Below are 27,353 nucleotides of genomic sequence, written 5' to 3' on the forward strand. Positions count from 1 at the left end.
CCGGCATTGCTTAAGCACATGCCTGTGAGCAGTCGTTTGCAAGATGAGTTCTACGGTATCGGAAAAGCCTAAAAGAGCTCGTAAGGGTGTTACACTTAGCGTAAAACTAGACATAATTAAGCGTTTCGATCGTGGTGAATGAAGTAAGGACAAAGTGAGTTTGGCTTGTGGAAGCTGACGAACATGATGTTGAAGAGGTTTTGGCATCCCAGGACCAAGAACTGATAGATGAAGAGCTGATGCAATTGGAAGAAAAAAGGATAACAATCGAAACCGAATGAGTAATGATAAAGTACGACTTTAATTTTGAAAGGGTACGTCAGTTTAGGGGATATTTGCAGGATGGTTTAAGTCCTTACAAAGAACTATGTGATAGAAAAATGCGCAAGGCTCTGCAGTCAAGCAGGCTTTCCACATCAGCCACAGCAGACGACGAACCTCGACCTTCGACATCGAGGCGGGCAGAGATAGAAGATGACCTGGCTGCCCTAATGGAAACAGACGATGACGAGATGACACCCCAGTGTCCCACCATCCCAACGCCCAGGCCACGGAGAGATACCGATTCGCGGAGAATGCAGCAGTAGCCGGGAGACACACAGCACATCTTTAAGAAAAAAGTCGAAATAAACATGCTAATTAATTAGGTGCCGCCTGACACCTAACTGTTGGTCGAGATCAGAGACAACACAATCGGAAATCGGCACTGATCCGGGCGGACAATTACGTGCCAGGCGGCACCTAATTAATTAGCATGTTTGTTTCAGCTTTTTTCTTAAAGATGTGCTGTATGCCTCCCGGCTACCACTGCACCTCTGCGTGCTTCGCGGCAATATATTAGTTGGCGTCCTGGAGGGTGGGGGCCACTGCATCACCCCAACCTGCAACGACTTAGTCTAACACACCATCATCTGTGTGCTCAGTGCTGTTTTCCTGATTCCGGTAAGTGATACTACACTGTACATACATTATTTCTACTTTATATAGGCTGTGTACAGTATTTTTACGTGTTACTTGGTATGATTTGGCAGCTTCATAGCTTAAAGGTTACTGGAGAGCGATTGCGCCATGTTTTTGCCAACAGCGCTTGTGTGAGATTTTCACTACTGAGAACAGTGCAGTTATGATTGTGGAGAAGTATTTCTACTTTATATATAGGCTGTGTATTTATCATATCATTCTTGCTTTTACTATATGTTACTGTTATTTTAGGTCTTATGTGTTATTTGGCATGATTTGGTAGGTTATTTTTGGATCTGCGAACGCTCACAAAATTTTCCCATATAAATAAATGGTAATTGCTTCTTCGCTTTACGACATTTTGGCTTACGAACCGTTTCATAGGAATGCTCTACCTTCGGATGGCGGGGGAAACCTGTATTTCAAAAACAAAATCTCTCACCTGGCCCTTAGTTCTTTTATCAATTATCTTAATAATCTATCAATTATCTGAATCCTCTTCATAGTGACTTTCTTGCAGGTGGAACCAATTTACCCTCGTATGTAAACCTTTTTACCATTCTGAAACTCACTTTTACATTTCCCGTCAACTGCCTCCCTCTTGTGGGAAATAATTCCTGCTTTTCATATTCCTCCACGTAATTGAATTTCTGCATCACTGGTACCTGTAAATAAATCCTCAACATTTGTCTTTAATATTTTGTGATCAGAATATGGCATAGTGCTGGAGCTGAGGATGGCTAATGATTTATAAATATTTCACATTGCTTTATTGATTTTTTTTTGTATGCTATCACTAATTATAAGCTTGTGGATCATAAGAACACAAAAAAATATGAGCAGGATTACTCCATTTGGCCTGTTGAGCTGCTTCGGCATTCAAAAAGGTCGTCGTTGATTTGGCCTTGGTCTCAGCTCCACTTACCTAACTTTCCCCATAATCCTTGATTTCCCTGCAATGCAAAAATCTATCAAACTGTGGTTTAAATATATTTAGTGGTGAAGCCTCTACTACTTCCTTGGGCAGAGAATTGCACAGACTCACCACTCTCTGGAAAAATTTGTTCCTTCTCAATCCGTCCTAATCCACTCCCCCGAATCTTGAGGGCATGTCCCCTCGTTCTAGCCTTGCTTCCCAGTGGAAACAAGTTCTGCTTCTATCTTGTATATCTATTTCATAATTTTGTTTCTATAAGATTGCTTCTCATTCTTCTGAATTCCAGCGACTGTAGTCCCAGACAACTCGATCTCTCCTCATCGGCTACCCCCCCCGCCCCCAAAAGCTTTATATTTTTTACATTAATAAATTTTAGATTGGCTCATCATTTTCACGAATGCTGAGGTATGATGGAAAAACTTGTCTTGCATACCATTCATGCAGATCAATTTGTTTCAATGGTGCATTGAAGTACAATATAGAACAATAATAAAGTGCAGAAGTGTTGCTACACTGAGAAAGTACAGTGTTGTTAGCCAGTATGATCAGGAATCCATGTTATTGTACGGAATCATTCAGTAGTCTCACAAAAGCGTAAAATCACGACTACCAGGTTCAAGCTCAGCTCCTACCCTGCTGTTATATCTCCTGCCTGATGAAGGGAGGAGAAGAGATAATGTTTTGGTTGGGTGAGATCTTTGATTATGCCAGTTGTTTTACTAAGGCACTGAAGTGTACGATAGATAGCCCATTAACTGGAGGCTGGTTTCTGTGTGCTAAGTTGTGTCTTCATCTCTGCAATTTCTTGCAGTCATGGGCAGAGCAATTGCCTTTGTAAGATGTGATGCATCCGTATTGGGTCCTTTCCATGGTGCAGCAAAAAAAAAATGGTGAGGGTCAAAGTAGACATGCTAAATTTCTTTAGCTTGCTGAGGAAGTTTGTTGTGGTGTCTGTTGTTGGTCCAGGGCAGGCTACTGGTGATGTTCACTCCTAGTAACATGAAGCTATCAACTCTTCCACACTCAGCACCTCTGATGTAAACAGAAGTGTGTGCACAGTCCCTCTGCCTGAAGTCAGTGACCACCTTTTTTTATTCTGCTGACATTGAGGGAAAAGTTCTTTCATGTTACTAGGCTTTATCTCCTTCCTTGGAAGGCTAAAGCAATTTGGCATGTCCCCTTTGACTCTAGGCAATTTTAAAAAATGTATCATTGACTCATTATTTTAAATACAGCCCACTATGGTGTTACCATATGCCAACTTGTAGATGAAGTTGGAATAGAGTCTGGACATGCAGCCGTCAGTGTACAGTGAGTAAAGTAGGAGGCTGAGGACAGCTTTGTGAGGCTCCAGTGTTAAGAATAATCCTGGTGGAGTGATGGTCAGGAAGTTATGTGGCCCAGCATGCAAATAGTATGCTGTACGACTATTGTTGAATGAATAGTGACGCAATTAACAGGCAGAATTGGTTATGATCCATAATAGTATGTGCAAAGTCAGATGAGGTGATTTTTATGCAGATATATATGACTTATCTTGGCTCTCAATGCAGCCAAACAAATATTTCAGTAAGAATATCAACTCATGACATTCAATTATGTCTTCACTGCTTAATCGCTAGCTGTTAACATGTAGCATGTTAGAGATTTTGCACTGTGACTTGCCTTTTGACTTTCTCAATGGAGCATTTACTGTGTATAAAACTCGAGTATCATGGAATACTGTCCACCTGTGACGAGAAGTGTACCCCTCTGCACCACCTTCAAGATCATTAGGGCATGAGTGCTAAATGTTGGCCTTGCCAGTTACTTCTACATCTGGAGTATGAATTAACTTGGTTTAAAGCTTTCAGTTGTGTCTTTCACATCCTATATTAATTGTAGTTCTTTTGAGAAGTGAAAGTAAATGTTTTTTTAGAACCTTGTTGTAAGTCTTGTTCACTATAAATAATATTCTGTTGTGGCATATAATTTGTGGAACATGGTTTGGGTTTAAAACTTAAACAGTATTTAATTTTGTTTTTTTTATAGTATATCCATTCTGCTGGAATTATACACAGAGTAAGTATTTCATATTGTGAATGTATTCATTTTTACTTTTATTAAGTATTCTTTACAACTATTATAAGAATAGAACATTTGATGCTTTGAATATGAATGCGAGTGCCACTGACTTGTGTACTCTAGCAGCGCTTGTATTATTCATTCAGAGTACTGCTGCATTTAAAACACCAAAATAATTTAAAATATTAAAGGTTGGTTAAGATGGTTATTATTTCATTCAACAAAGCAGATTTGCTTTCTTGAATTTTGTGCTTTTGTGGAAGGTTGAAAAGAGAATTAGTTACAAGATGAAGCAAAAATTAAATACCACTTGTTATAATTTTGAATGTGAATTACTATGGTCTACTGAGATGAAGAACTTGTTGCAATTGACACTTTATTCTGGGAATTCAGTTTGGACTTCTTGCTTTTTCTCAATGAGACATAAATATTTAGGGTGCGTAGAAAGCTTTATGCAATTTCTTAACTAGGATGTTTCTGAATATTTCGAGCAATCTACAATTTAACTAAGAACAGCTGAACAAGATTATTTCAAATAAGTTATTTATTTTGTTTGATAGGATTTGAAACCCAGCAATCTTGCAGTGAATGAAGATTGTGAGCTAAAGGTAAAGAAACGCGATACTTGAAGTACTTCAGTTGTTGCATAGAAGCTTTCTTGTCCAGTGTTGAGAATGCCTTTATCCATTTCTAAATGGATAACTGGAGACGGGACAGACTGAGAAGTGGAATTAATTGATTTTGATTTTAGATAATAGTTTGATTGTGCAGAATCTTTCCTGGATTCTCTAATGGATTTCATTAGAGAAGAATCATTTATGGCATAAATTGTTTGAACCAGAACGTGCTACAAGGCAGTCCTCTTGCAAAGAACTTTATCCTAAACTTTGATAGCAGTAAAAACCTTTGCAGAAAATAAAATATTAGTGATTAGCCACATTTCCTTTATCTCTCTACTTTTTTTCCATCTTATCTATCCTTGCCTCTTCAACTAACTACAATCTCATTCTAGCAATTTATTTTGACTAATTCAGAAGCTACGAAATTTGTCTCAAAGGCAATTAAACATTTAAAGAGACAGTGGAGAAGCAATGAATCCCTTGTAAAAACCATGCTGAAATCATCCCGTTTTCTTTCAGTTTTTGCAGCCACTTTGCATTCCAAAGCTTTTCCTCATGTAATCACTTAATTATTTTAAAGACATCTTAATTAGTGCTGATTTCTGAAGTACAAAGTTCCGGTCTTCCAAGCTAGTCATAGTAACTAAGGACCTTCCAACTTGGCATCAATCTAGTTATCCATTCTTAAACTTGTATCCCATTATCCGTATTTGGGTGTGTGCAGAATAAGACTGCACTTCTAAATAAGGCCTAAGTATATGTCTGGTATATATAGTAATGTCTTTATTCAACCTATCATTATATCATAATTTTGTTAGGATGATCTGATGTGTTGAAATTATTAAATACACTATGGTTAAATTTTAGTTTTGCTTTCAAGTAAGAGAGCTATATAGCTACCTTCTCTCACCAGACACAATCTGATGAGCTGATCATTTTCTGTCATTTATGTAGATAGATAGACATACTTTATTGATCCCGAGGGAAACTGGGTTTCATTACAGTTGCACCAGCTAAGAATAGAGTATAAATATAGCAATATAAAACAGTAAATAAATAATAATATGTAAATTATGCCAGATGGAAATAAGTCCAGGGCCAGCCTATTGGCTCAGGGTGTCTGACCCTCCAAGAGAGGAGCTGTAAAGTTTGATAGCCACAGGCAGAAATGACTTCCTATGACGCTCAGTGTTGCATCTTGGTGGAATGAGTCTCTGGCTGAATGTACTCCTGTGCCCAACCAGTACATTATGTAGTGGATGGGAGACATTGTCCAAGATGGCATGCAACTTGGACAGCATCCTCTTTTCAGACACCACCATCAGAGAGACCAGTTCCACCCCCACAAGATCACTGGCCTTACGAATGAGTTTGTTGATTCTGTTGGTGTCTGCTACCCTCGGCCTGCTACCCCAGCACACAACAGCAAACATGATAGCACTGGCCACCACATACTCGTAGAACATCGTCAGCATCCCTCTAATCCCTCTGGACAATAAGAATGTAGAACTGTTTGCACTATTTGTTAATTTGTAGACTGAATATTCCAAATTAAAATGGCCTATAGTTTCAGTAAGTTTTTTTTGCTTGCAGCCAGTTACCAAAGATTTTTTAACTCATGTATATCTGAATAAGCAGAAATATATTCATGTGAAAGAGCCATGCAGCATGGAAACAAGCCCTTCAGTTCGCCACGTCTATGCTGACAATCAGTACCTTTCCATTCTAATTGCATTTATCAGGACATGGTAAATCAAGCAAATTGTAGATGTTGCTAGAGTACCTACCCTTAACCATCACCTCAGATTCCATCTTCCTTATGAATGGAAAACTTTCTTCCTCGAATCCTATCTAAACCTTGCCTTAAAACTGTGACCTCTGAACTTAGACACTTCTGCCATAAGGAAAACATTCCTATTATCTATCCTATTTATGTCTCTCCTAATTCTGTGTATCTTCATCGGGTCCCTCCCACTCAGCCTCTGTTCCACAGAAAACAAATACAGCTTGAGTCTCTTGTCATAGCTGAAAATTCTTTTCCATTCAACATCCAGGTAGATCTCATCTACACCCTCCTTGGTGCAATCACATCCTTTCCATAGTGTGAAAACAAGAACTATACCCAATATTTCATTATGGCCTAACTAATATTTTATAATGTATAAAGATCCCTCCCTCCTACATTCCTAAGCCCTTGCTAATGAAGGCAAGCACTTCTATGCTACCTTCATCACCCTATCTGTGCTACCACCTTTTGAGGATCTTTGGATTTGTACACCAAAGGCTTCATTTCTTAAATATTACACAGGAACCTACCATTCATTGTGTTTGCCATACAGTAATTGAACCTCCCAAAGTACATTGCATTACACTTGTCAGGATTAAATTTCATTTGTCATTGCTGTGTATGATTTATCTGCAGAGTTGTATTGTTCTGTAACCTAATATTGCCCTCCTCGTTTAATAATACTGCCAATTTTTGTCACCTGACACAAGTTCTTCTTTATTTGCTTTGATACCTAGTAATTGAGAATAACTCCTTTGGTTTTGGGGATATGAAGAATTGTCTGCCATGGTATAGGAGCATATGTAGTGATTTTACATGGGGTGCTAACTATTTAAAATAGCTTCACCAAAATCAAAATATTATAAATATTAATGTGTTTTCCAATGAGAAGGTAAAGAATTTGAACTTGTAAATATGCCTAAAGCCTTTTACTGATTAAAATTACCTGGTCTTTAATTCTGAATGGAAATGATAATGCAAAAAGTTTGTATTGCAAAATAGAACATTATAGAGCACAACACAGGAACAGGCCCTTTGTCCAACGATATCTGCACTGATCACAAAGCCATTCTAAATTAATCATGTCTACCTCTGCTTGGAAATTTGGGAGGAAGCCTTTCTAGCCTGATATGTTGAAGTAACCATTTGAAAATGAAATAAAAACTTTGTAAGCAACTAATTTTTTTTTCTCTATAAAAGTATTGGTAGATAATGGTGCAGAATAGATCCATTTTGTTTTTATGATATTGTAGTGCCTATAAAAAGTATTCACCCCCCCCCCCCCAAACCTTGGAAGTTTTCATGTTTCATTGCACCAAACCGAGCATTGAATCACAGTGGATTTAATTTCACACTGATCAACAGAAAAAGACTCTCATATCTAAATTAATTTACAAATATAAAACACAATAATTGATTGCATCAGTATTCACCCCTTTCAAGTCAGTATTTAGTTGATGCACTATTGGCAGCAATTGCAACCTTGAGTCTGTGAGGATACGTCTCTATTAGCTTTGCACATCTAAACACTGCAATTTTTCCCCGTTCTTCGTTACAAGACTACTCAAGCTCTGTCAGATTGCATGGGGATTGAGTAAGCAGCCCTTTTCTACCCCAGCCACAAATTCTCAAATGGATTGAGGTCTGGGCTCTGACTTGGCTATTGCAGGGCATTAACTTTGTTGTTTTTAAGCCATTCTTATGTAGCTTTGGCTTTATACTTGGGTTGTCTTCTACTCATTGTCTTGCTAGAAAACAAATCTTCTTCCAAGTCGCAGTTCCCTTGCAGACTGCATCAGGTTCACCTCAAAGGTTTCCCCGTATTTTGCTGCATTCATTTTACTCTCTACCTTCACAAGCCTTCCAGGGCCTGCTGCAGTGAAATATCTGTCACACCATGTTTCATAGTAGGGATGGTGTGTTCTTGATGATGTGTGGTGTTTGGCTTGCACCAAACCTGGCATTTAGTTTGATGGTCAAAAAACTCAATTTTGGTTTCATCTTCTTCCAGCTGATTTCAGAGTCTCCCACATGCATTCTAGCTGAGATTTCATGCAATTTTTTTCAACAGCAGCTTTCTTTTTGCCACTTCCATAAAGCACCCGGTGACTACTGAAGCACCTGGGCAACAGTTGATGTATGTGTAGTCTCTCCCATCTCAGCTACTGATGCTTGTAACTTCTCCAGAGTTGTCATAGGTCTCTCAATGGCTTCCCTCTCTAGTTCCCTTCTTGCAGTTAGTCAGTTTTTATGCAGATTTACAGCTGTGCCATATTCTTTCCATTTCTTGATGATTGACTTAGCTATACTCTAAGGGATATTCAATGACTTGGAAATTTCCTGTATCCCCCCGACTGGTGCTTTACAATGACCTTTTTGTGGAGTTGTTTGGTGTGTTCTTTTGTTTTTATGGTGTAGTTTTTGTCAGGATTCTGACTCACCAGCAGTTGGACCTTCTAGATGCAGGTGTATTTTTTTTACTACAATCAATTGAAACACCTTGACTGCACACAGGTCTCCAAAAACAGATCTCTATTTAACTAATTATGTGACTTCTAAAACCAATTGGCTGCACCAATGATGCTTTGGTGTGCCATCTTAAAGAGGGGTGAAACTTTGGTAATCAAGTTCTTTGTTGTTTTATATTTGTAATTAATTTAGATCAGTTTGTCGGGGTCTATTTTCACTTTGCTATGAAAGTCTTTTTCTGTTGATCTGTATCAAAAACTCCAAATTAAATCCACTGTGATTCAAAGTTATAAAACAATAAAACATATAACTTCCAAGCGTATGAGTTCTTTTTATAGACATTGTAGGCCAATCTTTTTCATATGGTGCTCACTGATAATCCAACTTTAATCATTATCCTCCAACTTCATTCGTTTTGCTGCAGATCTGCTTACTAGTGACTTTTGGCACTACAGTTAGTTACTTGTCAATGCTAAGGTATTTTTTATGTTTGATATAATGACATAAGATTAATCTTCTGATGCTATTTTGATTTCCAGAACAGGCTATTTGTAATTGATATATTTTCCTTTGTCCTGCAAATTTAGAGTTTTGTTACTTTAAAGGGCATAGGAAAATGATTCTTGTCTAATATAATCATTTTATGATTATAGATTTTGGACTTTGGATTGGCTCGTCATACTGATGACGAAATGACTGGATATGTAGCCACAAGATGGTATAGAGCACCGGAGATCATGCTAAATTGGATGCATTACAATCAAACAGGTGGGATACAATAGTCCAGGCAATTATTTCCTAGGTTTAATTCCTGAACAGTTTCTGTTAACTTTATATTAATTGTAGACACGATTTACCTCTTTCGCTTGGGAAGAGGATATTGAATTAAACAATTTCTTAGTTATTGCATGCAACTTCCTACTTCTATGTTGTATGAAACTACATTGCCACTTTTTTCAAGATGAAAAATATTCTTACTGTTTATGTTGGCATGTTGGATTGGGTCTTTTGTCTGCTTGTAAGATTAATTATTTTTGTAAAATTATTGTTTCCAAACCATTCAAACATGTTTAACAAGTATGTTACTGCCATTTTTCTCCTTTGTGTTTAAACATACTTGTTTGCTGCAAGAGCCTTATTATTTGGGAACTACTTTATTTGCTGATCAACTAATAGCTTGACAAGTTGTGTAAATGCACAGACGTGTTGCAAAATATTGAAAGCAGTTTTAAATATCGAGAACTTAATTTGTTCTATAATTTCACAAATTTTGTGCTGACTATATTTTGATAAAATTTTGCTGACTGGCATTTGTTTCATTAGTTCCTTTCGATAGTCTTCCTCAATTCCTGAAAGCTTACAACAGTGTTTTCTTCTGTGTAAATTAAAAAAAAGCTTCACTATCGAATTAATTTTGATTGTCAGACTCATTGACATATGCTCAGTACTGAAGTATATTAATTTTTGCCCTTGATTAAACTTTCTCTACACTGAAAATTGGAAAAAAAACATTGCAAAATATAACAAAGCTTAAAAATTGACTCTGTTTAGATTATCTGTGGAATCTAATAAGGGAGTAGTTTTCAAAGTTATGATCGCTACCCACTCCACCACCCACCCCCTGCCATCATTATGGGATGTTACCAAATGAGTGACCAAAATTGATCAGGGAAGGAGCAGCAGTGTGGGGCCCATGGAGCCTAGATAACAAATAGCTCAGGGGTCTGGGGAGAAAGACAGGTGAAAGAAGCCTGAGAGCATTTGTCTACAAGCTGGAAAACTGCACATCCTGCCTCTCCTTGTGTAACAATGAAATTTTATTTACTAATATCTCTAAACTTTTAGCGTTTAAATGCCTACAAATAGATTTACGGTTAGTTAGCAAGTTATCATTATTGGGTTGCATGGATGAGCCATTTGGTTAAAACAGGTTGCTTGAAAAACAAAACTGAAAACCACTCTTTTCTTTAGCTTTTTACTTTGTCTAAACACGAGATTCTGCAGATGCTGGAGATCTATTGTAACACACACAAAATGCTGGAGGAACTCAGCAGGTCAGGCAGCATCTATAGAAATGAATAAACAGTCGACGTTTTGAGCTGAGATCCTTCATCAGGATTCTGAAGGGTCTCGGACTGAAATGTCAACTGTTTATTTCTATAGATGCTGTCTGACGTGGTTGTTTCCTCAGTATTTTCTGTGTTTTTTTGTCTGATAGCTCAATAAAAGTGAAGGAGAGGAATTAATTTCATGTAGTCATAGGCTGCAGGCAGTGGTTTCTATTAGTTTTGCTGGCAGTATCCCAGAAAACCTGTAGGAATTTGAAGTATAAACTTCTCGTATGAAAATTATGGAAAAAGTAATACACATTTTATTTACATGTATACACATTGCTATTGTATTATGATTATTTTTAAACTTTGTGTTATTTCGCAAACTTGATTTTCAATAGAGTTAATCTTTAGTGGTAATAGTAAGTAGTTTTATTAAAAAGAAGTTTGCAAAGGTTTTATTTTTTAGATGCTGTTTTTCTGAATAATTGTTCTCCAGTGTTATAACTTTTATGACGATATTTTAGCTTGAAATTTCTACTGAGTAGTTTAACCATATCTGTAGTTGTGACTTGTGGCTATTTGTTCATTTTTTATCTGTATATCAGTGCAATTCTTAAAATTAATTTGCAGATATGGTGGCAAAAAAGGCATACTAAATGTAGTATTTAAATTATTCATAGCCTTGTTACACCTTGCTTCCCATGTTAAGGACCACCACATCCTTTCTGATTTACTTGCCTATGTAACATCGTTGACTTTACATTTAAATGAATGCTCTGAATATGGCATGAACTTTTAATGTTGATTATGCCTCCATCCTTCTTGGTATCTCAATTGTTTCACTAATGTATTTATATTTGTTCTTATGTTTATATTTAGCTGACTTCAACTGACCTGTTCTGCAGTGCCCTCTTCCACCTCCTTCGCCCCCCCCGCCACACCTCACCTCAGAGGAATGAACATGATAAATGCTTTAAGTATTGTAAAAATGATTTTTGTCCACAGAATCTATACATGATCAAATTAAAACACTGTTCTCTTTTGCCTCCAGTTGATATTTGGTCCGTTGGGTGCATCATGGCAGAGCTACTGACAGGAAAGACTTTATTTCCAGGCACTGACCGTATCCTTCATTGTATTAGTTTTTAAAAAAGAAAAATTGCTTGTCATTCTTGCATGTGGGCAGGTAGAAGGTTTTGTTTCAGGTAAAATTTATACCTTCAGTAAACTGTTTTATTATGTCTTGTTAAGTGCAATATATTGAAAATTGGTCAATTTGCAAAAACAATTACTATTTAAATATTGCATTGACTGAGATTACCACAGTAATCAAACCCTATTTTAAGGAGAAGTGATTTGTGTTCCTCTGCATCCATCAGTGTGAATACAAATTTTTTGATTTTAAAACAGATTTTTTCATTTCGTATTATTTCATAAATATTCTCATGAGATGGGTTTATCAGTTGTAAGATTTATTTTAAAACATGTGTTTTGGAAAGTAAACTAAATTGTTGTTAGACTTTTAGCAACTATTCAGCCGAAACTTATTGTATAAATTCCTTTTCAAGGTAGCATGGGTACAAGACTGATGTTGACTTGTCAAAAATGCAAAATACTTTTGGTAATTGTCTTGCTGGAGAGCCACCTGGCCAGATGTACTTCATTTCAACTTAATCCAGAACTCAAATCACCTGTGGTATCTGGTTCTCACTAACATGAGTCTGGCCACTTAAGGCAGTGGTCCCCAACCACCGGGCTGCAAAGCATGTGCTACCGGGCCACGAGGAAGCGAGATGATTTGGCGATATGAAACGATATGAGTCAGCTGCACCTTTCCTCATTCCCTGTCATCACGCACTGTTGAACTTGAACACCCCCCCCCCCCCCCCCCCCCCCCCGGGTCCGCCGGTCTGCAAGAATATTGTCAATATTAAACCGGTCTGCGGTGGAAAAAAAGGTTGGGGACCCCTGACTTAAGGAAATGTAACCAAGTATCTTCAATCTGTTTTCAAAAGTGTTAGACTTTGCCTTGTTCTCTTTCCAGATCATACTTCTGAGGTGTTCTTATTCTCAAAATATTATGGTAATTTGGCAATTTGGTGTATGTTCTCAATGAAAACATTGAAAACATTTTGGCATTCTTTCACAAGCATTTTATTGAACTCTCTTTTGAAAATTAGCGTGCAGCATATTTCAAAACTTGTCTTTTAGTTAAGAGTAGCATAGCATTGTTACTTTTTGTGAAGAAATTACCCTTAAACTTTACTACTATCAAAACGAAAAAACTCAAAATGCTGTTTGGAGTATTGGACACGCCATTACTTTTTATAAAAATATTTTATTCATTTGATCTAATGCTTTCAATTTATAAAAGTTTTGAATAAAGCTGGGTGACCTGGGAATGTAATCATTTAAGCTGTTTTGTAGACTTGTCCAATTTGGTAGCTTGAAAATTTTCAGAAATTACTTTGTGTTGCTAGGCTGTGAGCTGCTCACTGCAAGGTGCTTAAGTACTTACTTGAAATTATTTGAATTTTGCTTGGATGTTTCCAAAATGTAGATCCCCATTCAGTAACATTTCTTAAAATGTTAAGCCACAGAATTTCTTAGTAAGTAATAATAATTACTAGCTGTTAATGGTTTTCTGTTCCAAAAATACTGTTTCTGTTAATGTATATAACATAACAATGCAGCTTGCTTCAGATGGAACTTTTTTAAACTTCTATATGGTATAGGGTTCTGCTCCAATTCAGAATCTGACCAGTTAAGCTTGGACCAGTTCATCAAAAAAAAAAAAAAAATTTGCCTAATGAAACTATATTTTGTTTAATAGTGAAACTTCAAATAATTTCCAAGGAGCTCCAGCTTCATTTCCAAGATCGTCCTTTTGTATTGGGTCTTGATTCTTGTAGCTACCTTCTGATTACCCCAGTCCTTGTATACTTTGAAGTGCAGTAAAATGACTTTAGTTCTAATTTCTGTTGGGGAAAATTAAGCTTCTATGGCCACTATGTAATAATGAAACACTTTCTGAACTTTCATGTTGTTTAGTATTTTATGTTTGATGGTCTTTATGTATTATATTAGACAGCTACACTTTTAAGCAGACAAATTGTTCATTGCATATTAGTTATGTTTAACAATTGTTCGTATTGTGATATAATATTTCTATATATTGGATTGTTTAACCATAATATGTATCTAGATTTTTGATTGGTTCTATAAGTTGCCTATCAATTGAAAAAAATTGAGGCATTTTTGACCTGTAATTCTTTTTATGAAGATTGCTAATTTTAGTATGATAAAATTGTATAGAAATAATTTTCAGATGACCTTTAATTTTAAAATCATTTATAGGTTTGTTAACACTTTATGCATGAAGTTATGCTTTGTGTTGCTTTGGAATGTCTTCCTATTAACCTATTTTCCCAATGCATATTTGCTCTTGATTTAATTTTCACTTCGCACAGAAGGAAGTTTGCAATTGCTGCTTCATTTGTGGTTGTCACAGAATTGCTAAAGGAAAGTGTCTCTGTGTTATAACTCCATGATTATTTGAAATTTGCATGAGCCATACTACCATCTGTTCTCACTCATGCTTTATTTTATTTTTACTAACCTAATCCTGCACAGACAAGCATTTCAATAATTAGCTAGAACTCATAATACTTAAGCTACAGGAAAGTTAAGAACATACTACTTTTGAATGTAGCTATAATCAAACTTTCATGTTAAAAGTATTATTGAAGTGCTGAATTGAGTTTTAAAAATTTATGAAGCAGGGACTTGACAGGATATAGTTTTGAGATTAAATGGTAAAATTAAAATCACCAATAACTTCAATTTTTGGTATTTTGAATAATTGCATTCCTTTTTAAGATGTTGAGAACTAGAACCATCTTAACTGAGTTGAGCTATTGCTGAGCTAGCTTGATGAATTTAATGGATTGAAGTACCCGGCAACACAGCCGTTGAGCTGAATCAATTCCATGCTCAGTTTTCAGTCCACGCAGATCAAACTGTTCTCAATAAGGGCATTATGTTGAGTAACGAGGCTGTATTTTGTTGGAAGTGGAGTGCTAGTTGGGGGTTTCTGTTCTGTATTAAACAGATTTTATTAGTAAGTGTATATGGAAATTAGATGATAAAGTTTAGACTGCTTTTGAGTACACTAACAATTGAAAGGAAGGCATGTTAAAACTGCCAGAGTGGATAATTGGGCAAGTTATATGAGAGTTAATCATGTTGCTAGAACTGTATGCCAACTTGAATGAGCACCTGAATGATGATTAAAGAGATATAATTCTAGCATTTAATTGAAGAAAACATTAATTCCTTAGCATGAAATAAAAACTAATTTCAATTCAAGTATTTGAATTTCCTGAGCAAATCAAATGGGATTTGAAATTATTCTGCATCACAGATGCTCTATTTTAATTTGTAACCTTGTATGGGAAGCTTCTTGTGATTATTTTTTTTTTAAACTACCTCTTGCACTCTGCTTCTATGCTCAATAAAAAAAATTGGCTTGAATCCTTGATATAATGATTAATATTGTAAACTGGCTGCTTCACTAATGTGCACTTTCAATTCTTTTTCTGATGCAGAATCAAAGTAAATAATGCTCTTATACCAAGGTCCACAACAGTTAAAAGATTTATCTGCAAATCTTGAAGATTACTTAAAATAAATGTAATTGTTTATGTACTGAAGTGCATTTAGCATTAATAGAATACTTAAAACATTTGGGAGTTCACATCTTAAGCATTTATATTTTTGATTTCATAAATTTAATTCAGTTGAATAAAGGTAAACTGAAATCTGACTTTTGATCTCGTTTGAGTGAGCTGGAGCTCAGTACTAACAAATTTCAGTCATGTCACTGACATTGGATTTCACAAAAGGCCATCACTGGTAATATCTGTAGTTCTATAACCACATACTCTCCAGTAGGTTTTTGCATTAATCTATCATCCATGTTGTGGCTATTGCAAGAGCATAAAGGTCTCCAGAAGGTAGGAAGGAATAGAGACAGTAAAATGTCTGAACAGGATACTTTTATTTTGCCTCTGGTTTAGAGTTGTATCGGTAATATGGAAATAATGTTAAGCTGGAACAGTTCCTTATTCTGCAAATACTGTGAAGGTTGTACATATTGGCTATTATTTTTAATAATATGGATGAATAAGAAAAACATTGATTAATAAGATTTAAAGCCAAATTTCCACAAATAATGTAAAGCACTGGAAGAACCAGAAAATTCCATAGACGGAGAGGGGCAGCTTGTTATCACTAATCAGATCAAAATACCTTTCAAACATTTTTTAAAATAACTCCAGTATTATATTGTAAGTGCATGAAAGCTATTGTCAAAACAAAAACCATCAAGGAAAGCTTCAGAAAGTCCAGAATGAAGTTGTACTGTAATTTGATTTTCACATAATACAATTTATAAATAAAAACAATTGGAAGTAACTGAGCTCGTTAAAGTTAACTATTCAATGTTTTTAATTAAGTAGTGACTGCAGTAGGTAAGAATAAGTCCTGCCAATACAGTTTAAGCAAATCAGAACTTAAAAACACTAACAAAATATGGATAAGCTGATATCATCCATGACCATTGGCTCATGATTCCTCTGAATTCCATTATCGTTACAACTCTAAAATACATTGGCCGTTTTTGTTATAACCTGTCCCCTATGTTTTCCTTTATGTTACGATGTTAGATATTGATCAGTTGAAGCTAATAATGCAACTCGTCGGAACACCAGGGCCAGAACTTTTGATGAAAATATCATCTGATTCTGTGAGTTTATGCATTGCCTGTACTTTCTGCTGGTAGTTATTGACCACACCTGATAAATGATTTCTTGCAGTGCTTTAAATTACACTACCAAAGCACAGATTCACCAAATTTAATTGGCACTGTTTGATTTACTTTTAGAAGTGTTTTGTTTGTCGGTACGGTGATTTTAGTTAATACAGCGATAGTTTTGTAGGTAATGTTTTAACATGCTGCATAACAAGCCAAAATTAACAAAAATATCTGTTAATATTCAAGTTTATTAAATGAAATTTGATTCAAAATATTGTTTGTAGTTATATTTGAAGTGCTTTTTTATTTTTAAAAGAAGCATGGTAACAACCATTTAACACTAACAAATCTAACACCATGGCATGCTTCTCAGATATCATTGCTTCAGCCCTCACCCTTGCATGTTCTGTCTTTTATTTTCCAATGCAACATTATACTTTTCTAATGTAGGAACCAGTAGCACATGAATTTTGCTAAAATTGTTATTTAAGAAGATGAGAAAAGTTTTTTCCAAACTTGAGTATCCTTTTGAAAAACGGATAAACGCCTTGACCTGGGCGTTCAAGATATTAATCAGCTTCAACAGATCATGAGATTGACAGGAACCCCTCCAGCATCCTTAATTAATAGGATGCCCGGCTATGAGGTGAGACAGGCTGTTGATGAGCTCTGTGCAGGGAGGATTTTTGATGAATATGTATTCTCTATATTTGGATCAATGGAGTTCTTAGCTAATGTTGTCAATTTAGCAGTGAACAGATGCCAGTTATTTTTGGTTTGGGATGATTGTCTTCTGTTTCCATGTAAATCCATGGGCAAAATGCCAAATTTGATATACAAGTTGTTTGTGAGTCAGCATATCCACATAGGTTTCTGAAGGCCCATGTAGTATTCCATTATTAACCTATCTAATGGAAATGCAGCACAATGTTGGTTAGGCTTGCAATCAATAATTTGGTGCATGAAATTGCTGTTTTTGTTTCTTGCAGATTGGGAACATGAATAGATATGATTCTGAACCATGTGATATGCAGAGCCTTTTGGAGAGGAAGTTTTTCTTGGTGGCTGTCAAGTCATCATACATTTCTAGTGAAGTTTGAAGGAGCTGATTTTCCCTTTTATTATTCTTTAGCAATTGAGATTTTATTGCTATTGAGTTCTGTTTGTGTAGCTTGGTCAGTGTGTAGGGCCACTCTCTAAAACCATTTAAAGGTTTTATCATTTAACCAAGAAAGTATTTTGTATAAATGCTTCAACATACAACCCAATTCAGAAATTGAACATTCAGAGTAATATTTATTTTTGGAAAGATGCTGCATGTCTAAGAGTGAATGAAGTTAGCTATTTGTCATTGTTCTTTGTAAATTTAACTATTCTAGGGAGTAAAATTGTATGAACTTTACATTCATATATGATGTCAATATCCTTAAATTATTGTGATTTCTTATAAATTAAGAAGTTGGGATAGTATGAAAGTTCAGCCTTGTTTACTGAACTGCTGCTCTGACTACCAAATACATCAAATGTTCTGGTAATTACCTTGAGTAATTTTGTGTGATTCTGACAAAAGTAAGCAAAATGCACTCCTGAACAGGTTGTGGCATGTTATACCTGCAACATTAAAACATTTTTATTCCCAAAATCACCTCATTTAGAGATGGGAGACCAGCAGGATGTTGCCTGGGAGTAGGGCATAAGACACAGGAGCAGAATTGGACCATTCAGGCCATCATATGTGCTCAGTCATTCGATCATAGTTGATTTGTTTTCTCTCTCAGCCCCATTCTCTTGCCTTCTTCTCTTAACCTTTGTGCCAGTACTAATCAAAAATGTATGTCTCCACTTTAACTATACTCAGTGACATGGCATTCATTGCTATCTGTGGTAATGAATTTGACAGATTCACCACCTTCTGAGTAAAGAAATTCTACCTCACCTCTTTGAAAGGGATACTCTTCTATTCTGAGGCTGTGTCCTCTGGTCCTAGCCTCTCAAACCATTGGAAGTATCCTCTCCTCACCCATTCTATGTAGACCTTTCAATATTCAGTATATTTCAATGAGGTCCGTCCTTCATTCGTCTAAACTCCAGCAAGTACAGGCACAGAGCCATCAAGCTCTCTCTGTACATTAATTCATTTCATTCCCGGGGTCATTCTTGTAAACCTCCTCTAGACCTTCTCCAATACCAGCACATTTTTTCTTTCTGACCAATGCCTTTTAAAACCTCAGTGTTAGATCCTTTTTATATTCATGAATGCTAACATTGCATTTGCCTTCCTCCTACTGACTCAACTGCAAGTTAACATTTAGGGAGTCCTGCATCATGACTTCCAAATCCCTTTGCACCTCCAATTCCTTAATTTGCTGTCCGTTCTGTAAAGTCTACTCCTTTATTTTTTCTACCAAAGTACATGACCATACACTTCTCTACACTGTATTCCATCTGCAGCTTCTTTGCCCATTCTCCTAATCTGTCCAGGTCCTCCTCCATACTCCCTTTTCCCTCAACGCTATCTTACCCTCCGTCTACAGTACTGTGCAAATGTCTTAGGCACATTTACAGTATATAGCTAAGGTGCCTAAGACTTTTGCACAGCACTGTAGTAATGTAATGTTTTGCTCTATACTGCTGCTGCAAAAAAAACACATTTTAATACATGTGAGTGATCAACCTGATTCTGATATGCATGGCTATTGTAGACAGTGCAAAGGGGGCAGAGAGAAGGGTATTGTGGTTGGGGAAGGGGAGAGGAAGAGGGAAGGGAAAGGGAAGCACCAGAGAGACGTTCTGTAATGAATAAACCAATTGTTTGGAATCAAATGACCTTGCCTGATGTCTCAGGGCTGGGCGTATTTTTACCTGTGCTACCCTCCGGCCCTGACACTTCTCTGCCACCTGTCCCATGCCCCTCCCAACATCCTTTACTCCAGCCAGATTTACAAACTCTCTCTCCATTCCATGTTGATAAATACAGTACTGTGCAAAAGTCTTGGGCACTCCTCCTGTGTATATATGTGCAAAAGACTTTTGTGGAATACTTTATCTTTGTTTTATTCACGAACTCAGCCACAAAGCCATCAATTCTGTCAACGATATCATAAACATATAGTGTGTGAAAAGTAGTGGACCCAACACCAACCCCTTCAGATGAGCAGTTCAGTTATGAGGAGAAATGAGAGAAACTATGTCTATTCTTCCTTGAGTAGAAAAGGTTAAAATAGGACATAATTCAGTTATCTAAATTGAGATTTGTAGATAGGGCACACTGCAGGAAACTTGCCGCTGTATCAGAGACAGATAAAATTAGAGGATTTTTTTAGTTAAGGGGGAAGAGATTCAATGGGGATATAATTGGAATCTTTTCCCAGAGAGTGGTGAGCACCTGCAATGCATTTCCTGAGAGTAGTTCAGTCACTGAAAGCATTTGAATCTAGTTGAACACTTGAATAACTGAAGTATAGAGGGCCATTGATTAAGTGCTGGGCAATGGAGATTATGTGGAAGGTTAGAGACAAGTTGGGCCGAATGGTGAGCTTGATAAATATTGTACCATTTCTTGAGTTTTATCCATTATACAACTTTAGAACCAAATGGATGACATTGTGATCTGACTAGCACAGATAGTTCTAAGGAATTTTGGGATATAACCATGAACTAATCGCTTTGCCTGTAATAGAAATATTTGATTGTTGCAAAGAGTGTAGCACAAAACTGATCTACCTGATGGTTTAATGCTCCATGCATGGTTTGAATGTCTCTGTGAAAGACTCAAGAAGATGTGCAGTGAGGATCCGGAGTAGATTATTGAAACCTAGATTACTAGATTTATTTATGTTTTGTCTACAGGCGAGAAACTACATCCAGTCATTACAGCATATGCCAAAACAGTGCTTTGAAGATGTATTCATTGGAGCTAATCCTCAAGGTACTTTTTTAAGTATCCATACTTTTAAATATTTTTGGGATCTGGGCAATGCTGTCATTTACTGCCCATTGTTAATTTCCTGGAGAAGGTGGGTGTGGAACCACCTTAAACTGCTGAAATCTTTCTAATTATAATCGCATGGTGATGTCGGGGAAGAATTCAGGGATTTAGACCCAGCAACTGTATACAGTATGTTGTTGATCCAGCTGAATTTCCGGTGTATTGTAAGCCCCAGAATATTGATAGCATTGTCACTGGACATCTTGATAGGTAGCTAAATTCTCTTGTTGCAAATGGTCAGGATGAATTTTTATAATTATCCTTGCCAACTTGTTTCTAATGATAATACAGCAGTAATTCTTCTGCAATATTTCTGTGTTAGAGGTAGTAGAGAGGGAGTGTAAAAGTAGACTAAGAGGTCTAATTATTCCTGTTAGGATTGTAGATATAAACCTGTTTTCAACCACTTGACAATGGTGTTGGCACTTGATAATGACACCACCATATCAATACTGGCATAAGGGTGGAGTTATTTCACATAATCATTGGAGTTAATTATAAAGCTGTGCTCAAAACTTATTCAGCCATTCAGATTCTGCATTTGTAATAAAACAGAAATGCTGATGTTCCCAAAGTTGCTTCAGTGATCGTTTTGTCTTGGACAGCACATTCAAGGACATGAAGTGTTAATTCAGCTCTCTGCATTATCAAGTAGCAATTCAAATAAGTCAAGTTTAACGATTTGTCCAAAAGTAGCATAGCAATATTAGAATGTGATTGATCTAATACTAAGGTTCAGGATTATATTTGTTTTAATTGTATGAAAAGTAGTTACTAGATAAGGGATGCTTAATGATAAATAATGGTAAATATCCTCCTTTACTTGTACCACATGAACTAAACACAACCAATAAATTTTGCTTTAACTACCCCAGTGTGTTTTTTTTTTGGGGACTGATATTTGCTGCTTGTAACCACTGTTGATTTAATGGGTTAAGCACTTAACAGTGTAAACCACCATTAGCTGCTGAAACCACTGGGAGAGTATTTATATTCAGCATTTTTTTCACCTACATATTTCATGTTTAAGGAGATAAGAAACATGCAGAAATAATTTCACAAAGATGGTGTTTCCTGCTTAATATTTAGCTTGTATGGACATGAAAATTTCACATGGTGTGACTATGAATGCTTGCTTCTGAATAATAATATAATTTTACAAATGCATCTTTGTCAAATGTTTCATGCGAGTCATTTTTATTGTGTTATGTAGCTGTTGACCTTTTGGAGAAAATGCTTGTGCTGGACACAGATAAGAGGATCACAGCAGCAGAAGCCTTGGCTCATTCTTATTTCTCTCAGTATCATGACCCAGATGATGAGCCGGAAGCAGATCCTTATGACCAGTCTTTTGAAAGCAGGGAGCTTGAAATAGAAGAATGGAAAAGTAAGTGTAACTATTATTTTTATATTTCTGGAAAAAACTGCTTGAAGATCAACAGTTTGTAGCAGTATTGTCACTCTTATTCCTTCATTGTGAGCACTGCTGAGATAATGAAATTTTCACTTCAAGTTAAGCAATTTGAATCTGGCTTTGGTTTGAATTGGGAACATTCTGTTACATGATTGACTGCATCCATGAATACAAAACCCACCTTTTTGATCAGTGAACATGATATTAAGTGATAAAAGCAGAATGAGGCATCTGGCCCAGTGATCTTGTTCTGTCATACAAGCTCATGGCTGAAGTTCCACATCAGTGTCACTTTCTTGTACCATCCCTGTATATCTTAAATTTTGTAATATCCAGAAATCTATCCTTATTGAGTTAATTCAAAACGATTTAAATCTCTTCAGCCTGTAAGGGCTGATATTCACTATCCTGAATAATGAGCTTTTTCTGCCTCTTAGTCTTAGAATAAGGGATAGGCTGTTCAAGATTTTGACCCCTATTTCAAGACTCCCAGTTTCAATCCTGACCTCCAGTGCTACCTGCGTGGAACCTGCACATCCTTTCTGTGCCCACTTGGGTTTCCTCTGAGTGCCCTAGTTTCTCACCACATTCCAAAAATTTGCTTGTTTGCAAGTTAGATTGCCACTGTAATATGCTCCTAGTAGTTGGTGAGTGGCGGAACCTGGGGGTGATGATGGGAAGGTGAGGAAAATAAAAAAGATCAGTATAAGGTTAGTGTGAGTGAGTTCCTGGTTATTGGTGCAGACACTGTGGGGAAAAATTGTCTCCTTTTGATATGATTTCACTCTGACTCATACTACCCAGTCTCTTGCCATTTAAAAAGAAATTCCATTTTGTATTTGATCAGCTGTGTTCACCCCCACTCATTCAACTCGTCATATCCATTCAAAACCTACACTATCTTCCAAACTCATAATCCCTCATAGTTTGGTATCATCCAGTAATCTTGGAAATAAATTTCGTCCCCTTAGCCAAATCATTGAAAAAGGTTGTGAATAACACTAGTTCCTGTTACACCCCACTTGTCATAGCTTGCCAACCCGAGAAGGATCCTTTTGTTTTCACTCTGCCCAAAAAATAATTCTTGATGCATAATATATCTTGCTCCTGAATAGTGCTCAAACTGTATTGTAATTTAATGTTTCCTTTATTGAAAGCCTTCCAAAAATCCAGATACGTAAGATTAATTGGTTCTTATTTATTTCACTGCCAATATCCTTAAAGTGCTGCAGTGGATTAGTCATGCATAAATTCCCTTTCCCATATCCATGGTGACTGCTCAGTCATATTTTCTAGGCATTCTAAAAGTGTAATCTTTATAATAGGTCCCATCATTATTCTCACTACTGTTTTAGACTAAGAGTTCCGTAGTCCCTGTTTTTTCTCTCTCCTTTGTATAGTGGAGTCACTTCTGTTGCTCTCCAATCCACAGGGTCAATCCCACAGTTTACAAAAATTCGTAGATCATAATTAGAACATCTGCTGTCTCTTTCAAAACTCTAATGTACACTATCAAATTCTTGACCACATACAAAATCTGAAGTGTGCAGGATTTTTCACTAGAGCTATCTTGTGGGTGGTCATCCTGAGAGTAGATTTGCGAATCAAGATAAAATTGTTGCTTTCCTCCCCATTAGAGAAGTATTTCCATTAATTTACTGGATATTTCAATCACTTCATAGCCAGCATTTAAACTTCATCTCTTATTACCTATGAGAAAGTTGTGATGTGCTGAGTATAGAATGTAAAACAATTTGATTAATTTAGTTCAGATAAGAACTGATTCCTTTCTTAAATTGAAATGTAGACAGGCAACCACAGCATTTACAGCTCAAACACAGCCCTTCCCTACAATGGTTACTTCACTGGAGGCTGGTTTCCTTTTATATGCATAAAACTAGATAAACAAGTGCTGGAAATGTCCAACACTGAATGTCTTTTGTTAAAGAGTAGTATGAGACATAAACTCCCCTGAGTGGCTGTTTGTTCGCAAATCTAGTGTGCATTTTACACTAATGTTTGCTTAATTGGATCATACAGCATCTGAATCTTCATTGTGACATGGTTTTATTCTGTGTTTTTGTTTGTGCTTAATAAAATTGCACAAGGTATCTAAACTGTAGCTCTTTTCTTTTCAGGACTAACCCATGAAGAAGTAATGAGCTTTGTGCCACCGGAGCTAGTCTCTGAGAGTATGGAATTGGAATCATGAAAACCTTTTACTCCCATATTTGTATCGCATCACTGTGAGGACTTAACCAGTTCGACTGATGGTCCTTTCCAATATTATCAAGTGCCTATCATGGTCTTGATGGCAGATTTTATGGGTGAGGGCAAAATGAAACTTTCGTAACAATTATTCTACATCCCGCATGTTTTGCTAAATCCTGGACAATTGCCAGCTTTTTGTATATTGCCATTATCATCCACTGTGAACTGTTTGCTAACAAGAACTTTTGCAAGCACTCATTCGAACTGGTAAACTTCTGTGTATTTGTATGCCTTATTTTTAGAAATGCATACTATTTTAAATGTTTAATTATCTGTACAAAAGTCACCCACACCTAAAAAAAAAACATGCAAGCAGTAATTGTTACTTTTATATAAAGTACAGATGGGATGTACATTAATTTATAGATGTATTTGCTGTTTACAGCATAAAAGAAGCAATTGTTTTTATTGTGATTTCAATTTTAAAACCTACTTGACTGTTCAGCAATACTACTACTAACTAAGAGTGCATGTTTTCACTGTTTATAAGGGATTTGGAATGGGAATGTTGTGGCAGAAATTCAAAGGTATAGGTAAATATACATATTTGTATTAATATACTTCACTCTTGTGCAAGGTTAGGTAGATGTATATGAAAAATATTTTCATAATTACTCCAGTTGTTCTATGTACTTCTAGAGTTCTTCATTGTAATTGGATGTGACTTACAAAGTGTGATACTGTAGTGAGACCATACAATAAACTATTCTGAAATAAATTCAAATGCTTTTTCAAAATTAAGTGTATATTATGTCTGGGAAGTTGATAAAAATGTTTTCTTCAAGACTACTTGTGGTAAGATGGTGGTGTGCTTGGTCACAGTGACTTCTACAGGGCTAACCAAAGGTATGTTGTCTTTTTTAATGTATTTTTTAATTATTGCAAGACCATGCTGGACATTAAGAATTCAAAGTAACACAGGCCTACCTCATGGAGAAAACTGAAGAGGCTGGACTTGGTACAGACTGTGCTGCTGGCCTGCATCAGAGAGACATTGAAGTTGGTGTGCGAAGGCAGTGTGTATTTGGACAGCGAGTGATTATCTTAATCACTTTTCTTGTGATTGCAAGGTCCTGTTGGATATTGATAATATGGAATGCTATAAGTCTGGTTCACTGGTTTATTGGAGAACGGTGGGGGAGCTGCGTGGCCTCCAGCGTAGTGTGGACTAAGCCTCAGGTTGCAGTGTCGCTTGTTGGCAGTGTTCGGGGGAGAGACAGGAGTCTGTGCTGTAGGCATCGGTGCTGCTCTTCAGTATTCAGTCAGCAGAAGACAAGCTGTATTGTATTTCACTACAGACTGCTGCAACATTCAAGGACTTGGGGACCATTTTTTGTCTTTTACACCTCTCTTACATGTGCTATGTGTTAGTTTCGTGTATGACTGTTAGTGCTGTGTTTTGCACCTTGGTCCCAGAGTAATGCTGTTTCGTTTGGCCATTTTCATGGGTATTCATGTCTGGTTAAATGACAATTAACTGAAACTTCAACCAAAGTAATGCCGTGTTATGAAAAACATAATTACTACTTCTGATATTCTGTGGAAGATGTACGTACAGCCAGGTACAGGAGTGGAACACAGTGTGATATCCTGCTGCTGTTGCCCATTCACTTCAAGGTTGGACACGTTGTGCGTCCAGAGATGTTCTTCTGCACACCACTGTTGTTACACATGGCTATTGGAATCACTGTTGCAATCTTGTAAGCTTGAACCAGTCTGGCCATTCTCCCCTGACCACTGTCATTAACAGTGCATTTTCACGCGTGGAATGCTTCGTACTGTTTTTCTTTGGTTTTCCACACAATTCTCTGTAAACTTGGGAGATGGTTGTGCATGGTAGTCTCAGGACATCACCTGTTTCTGAGATATGAGATACTTAAATCACCCTGTCTTCCACGATCAAAGTTACTTGGATCACATTTCTTCCCCATTATGATGTTTGATCTGAACAACTGAACCTCTTGACCATGTCTGCATGTTTTTAAGGATTGAGTTGCTGCCACATGGTTGCTGATTAGATATTTATATTAATGAGGTATACCTAATAAAGTGGGCACTGAGTGTTGTATTTTGGTAAATGCTTGTTTTCCTGCTTAATATTATGTGTTGAGAGCAGATGATGGCATTAGAGACTTTATTTTTGTTTATTCATGTGTAGAATGTGCATGTACTGATCTGCTTGCACTGAGGAGGCACCTAAGGGACAACCATAATCACTGAGTCTAGAGTTGCATGTAGATTAGAGCAGGTAAGGCAACAGATGTCCTTTTTGAAAGGACATCAGTGAACTAGATCATCCTGTATTTCACAGTCATCATTGATACTGGCTTTTTAATTTGGACTTAATTATTTGAATATAAATTCACCAGCTGCTGTAGCATTTGAGATCGAGCATTTTGATGTCAGGCAAGGAATTCAAAAGCTATGCAAATAGCTTGAGTTTTTGAATCTTAACAGGTATTGGGCCGGAACTACTTGGGAAATGCCAAAAGTTTCCTGCAGGAACTTTCTCTTAATAAGTGACAGCGAGTTTCAGATTTCTGCGTGAATTTGGTGACTAGACACCACAAACAGTTTCTTTGCTGCTCTTTGTTGGGCTGCAAGTGGCTTGCAGTAGCAGATCATGGGCTTACTGAAATTTCCAGAAGAAATGGTCATTCAAAATTGATGCACGGGATCAGCTCCAAAGGGGAATGGTATGTATACTACACATTAAGGATTGACATCTGTTTAAATTAATTGTCTCCTTTAATGTTTTTGCTTGTGATTTAATTTTACACTATTGCTTGATTTGATTAATGGCTTTGAATGCTTCAGAATGTCTGGGATATTTCGTCTTTAAGTGAGATTTTTTTTAACTTGATGTCCTATGCCCCTTGAAATTCCCTTTCTTGTACTTCCTCAAAATTTTCTGCAATGCACAGGAAATACTGGAGGAACTCAAAACGGGCAGCAGCTACGTCAATGTTTTGGCC

At 36.7% G+C, this 27,353-nt stretch overlaps 1 protein-coding gene across 2 annotated transcripts in view; it reads left to right on the plus strand.

Annotated features, from left to right (window-relative positions):
- The window catches only part of LOC140209951 (mitogen-activated protein kinase 14), a 47,097-nt gene extending 21,995 nt beyond the window's left edge, over positions 1-25,102 (plus strand). Inside the window, exons 5-12 of one of the 2 annotated variants that reach the window (XM_072278638.1) lie at positions 3,929-3,958; positions 4,522-4,569; positions 9,490-9,604; positions 11,942-12,013; positions 17,272-17,351; positions 20,555-20,633; positions 21,907-22,080; positions 24,246-25,102. In XM_072278638.1, coding sequence (XP_072134739.1) covers positions 3,929-3,958; positions 4,522-4,569; positions 9,490-9,604; positions 11,942-12,013; positions 17,272-17,351; positions 20,555-20,633; positions 21,907-22,080; positions 24,246-24,319 — 672 coding nt within the window. In that variant the 3' untranslated portion in view covers positions 24,320-25,102. Of the gene's footprint in view, positions 1-3,928; positions 3,959-4,521; positions 4,570-9,489; positions 9,605-11,941; positions 12,014-16,616; positions 16,697-17,271; positions 17,352-20,554; positions 20,634-21,906; positions 22,081-24,245 lie in introns of both variants that reach the window. The other variant, XM_072278637.1, reaches the window with a different exon arrangement.
- Positions 25,103-27,353: the final 2,251 nt, after the last annotated feature.

This window comes from Mobula birostris, chromosome 14 (assembly GCF_030028105.1).
Source record: "Mobula birostris isolate sMobBir1 chromosome 14, sMobBir1.hap1, whole genome shotgun sequence".
Taxonomy (NCBI): domain Eukaryota; kingdom Metazoa; phylum Chordata; class Chondrichthyes; order Myliobatiformes; family Myliobatidae; genus Mobula; species Mobula birostris.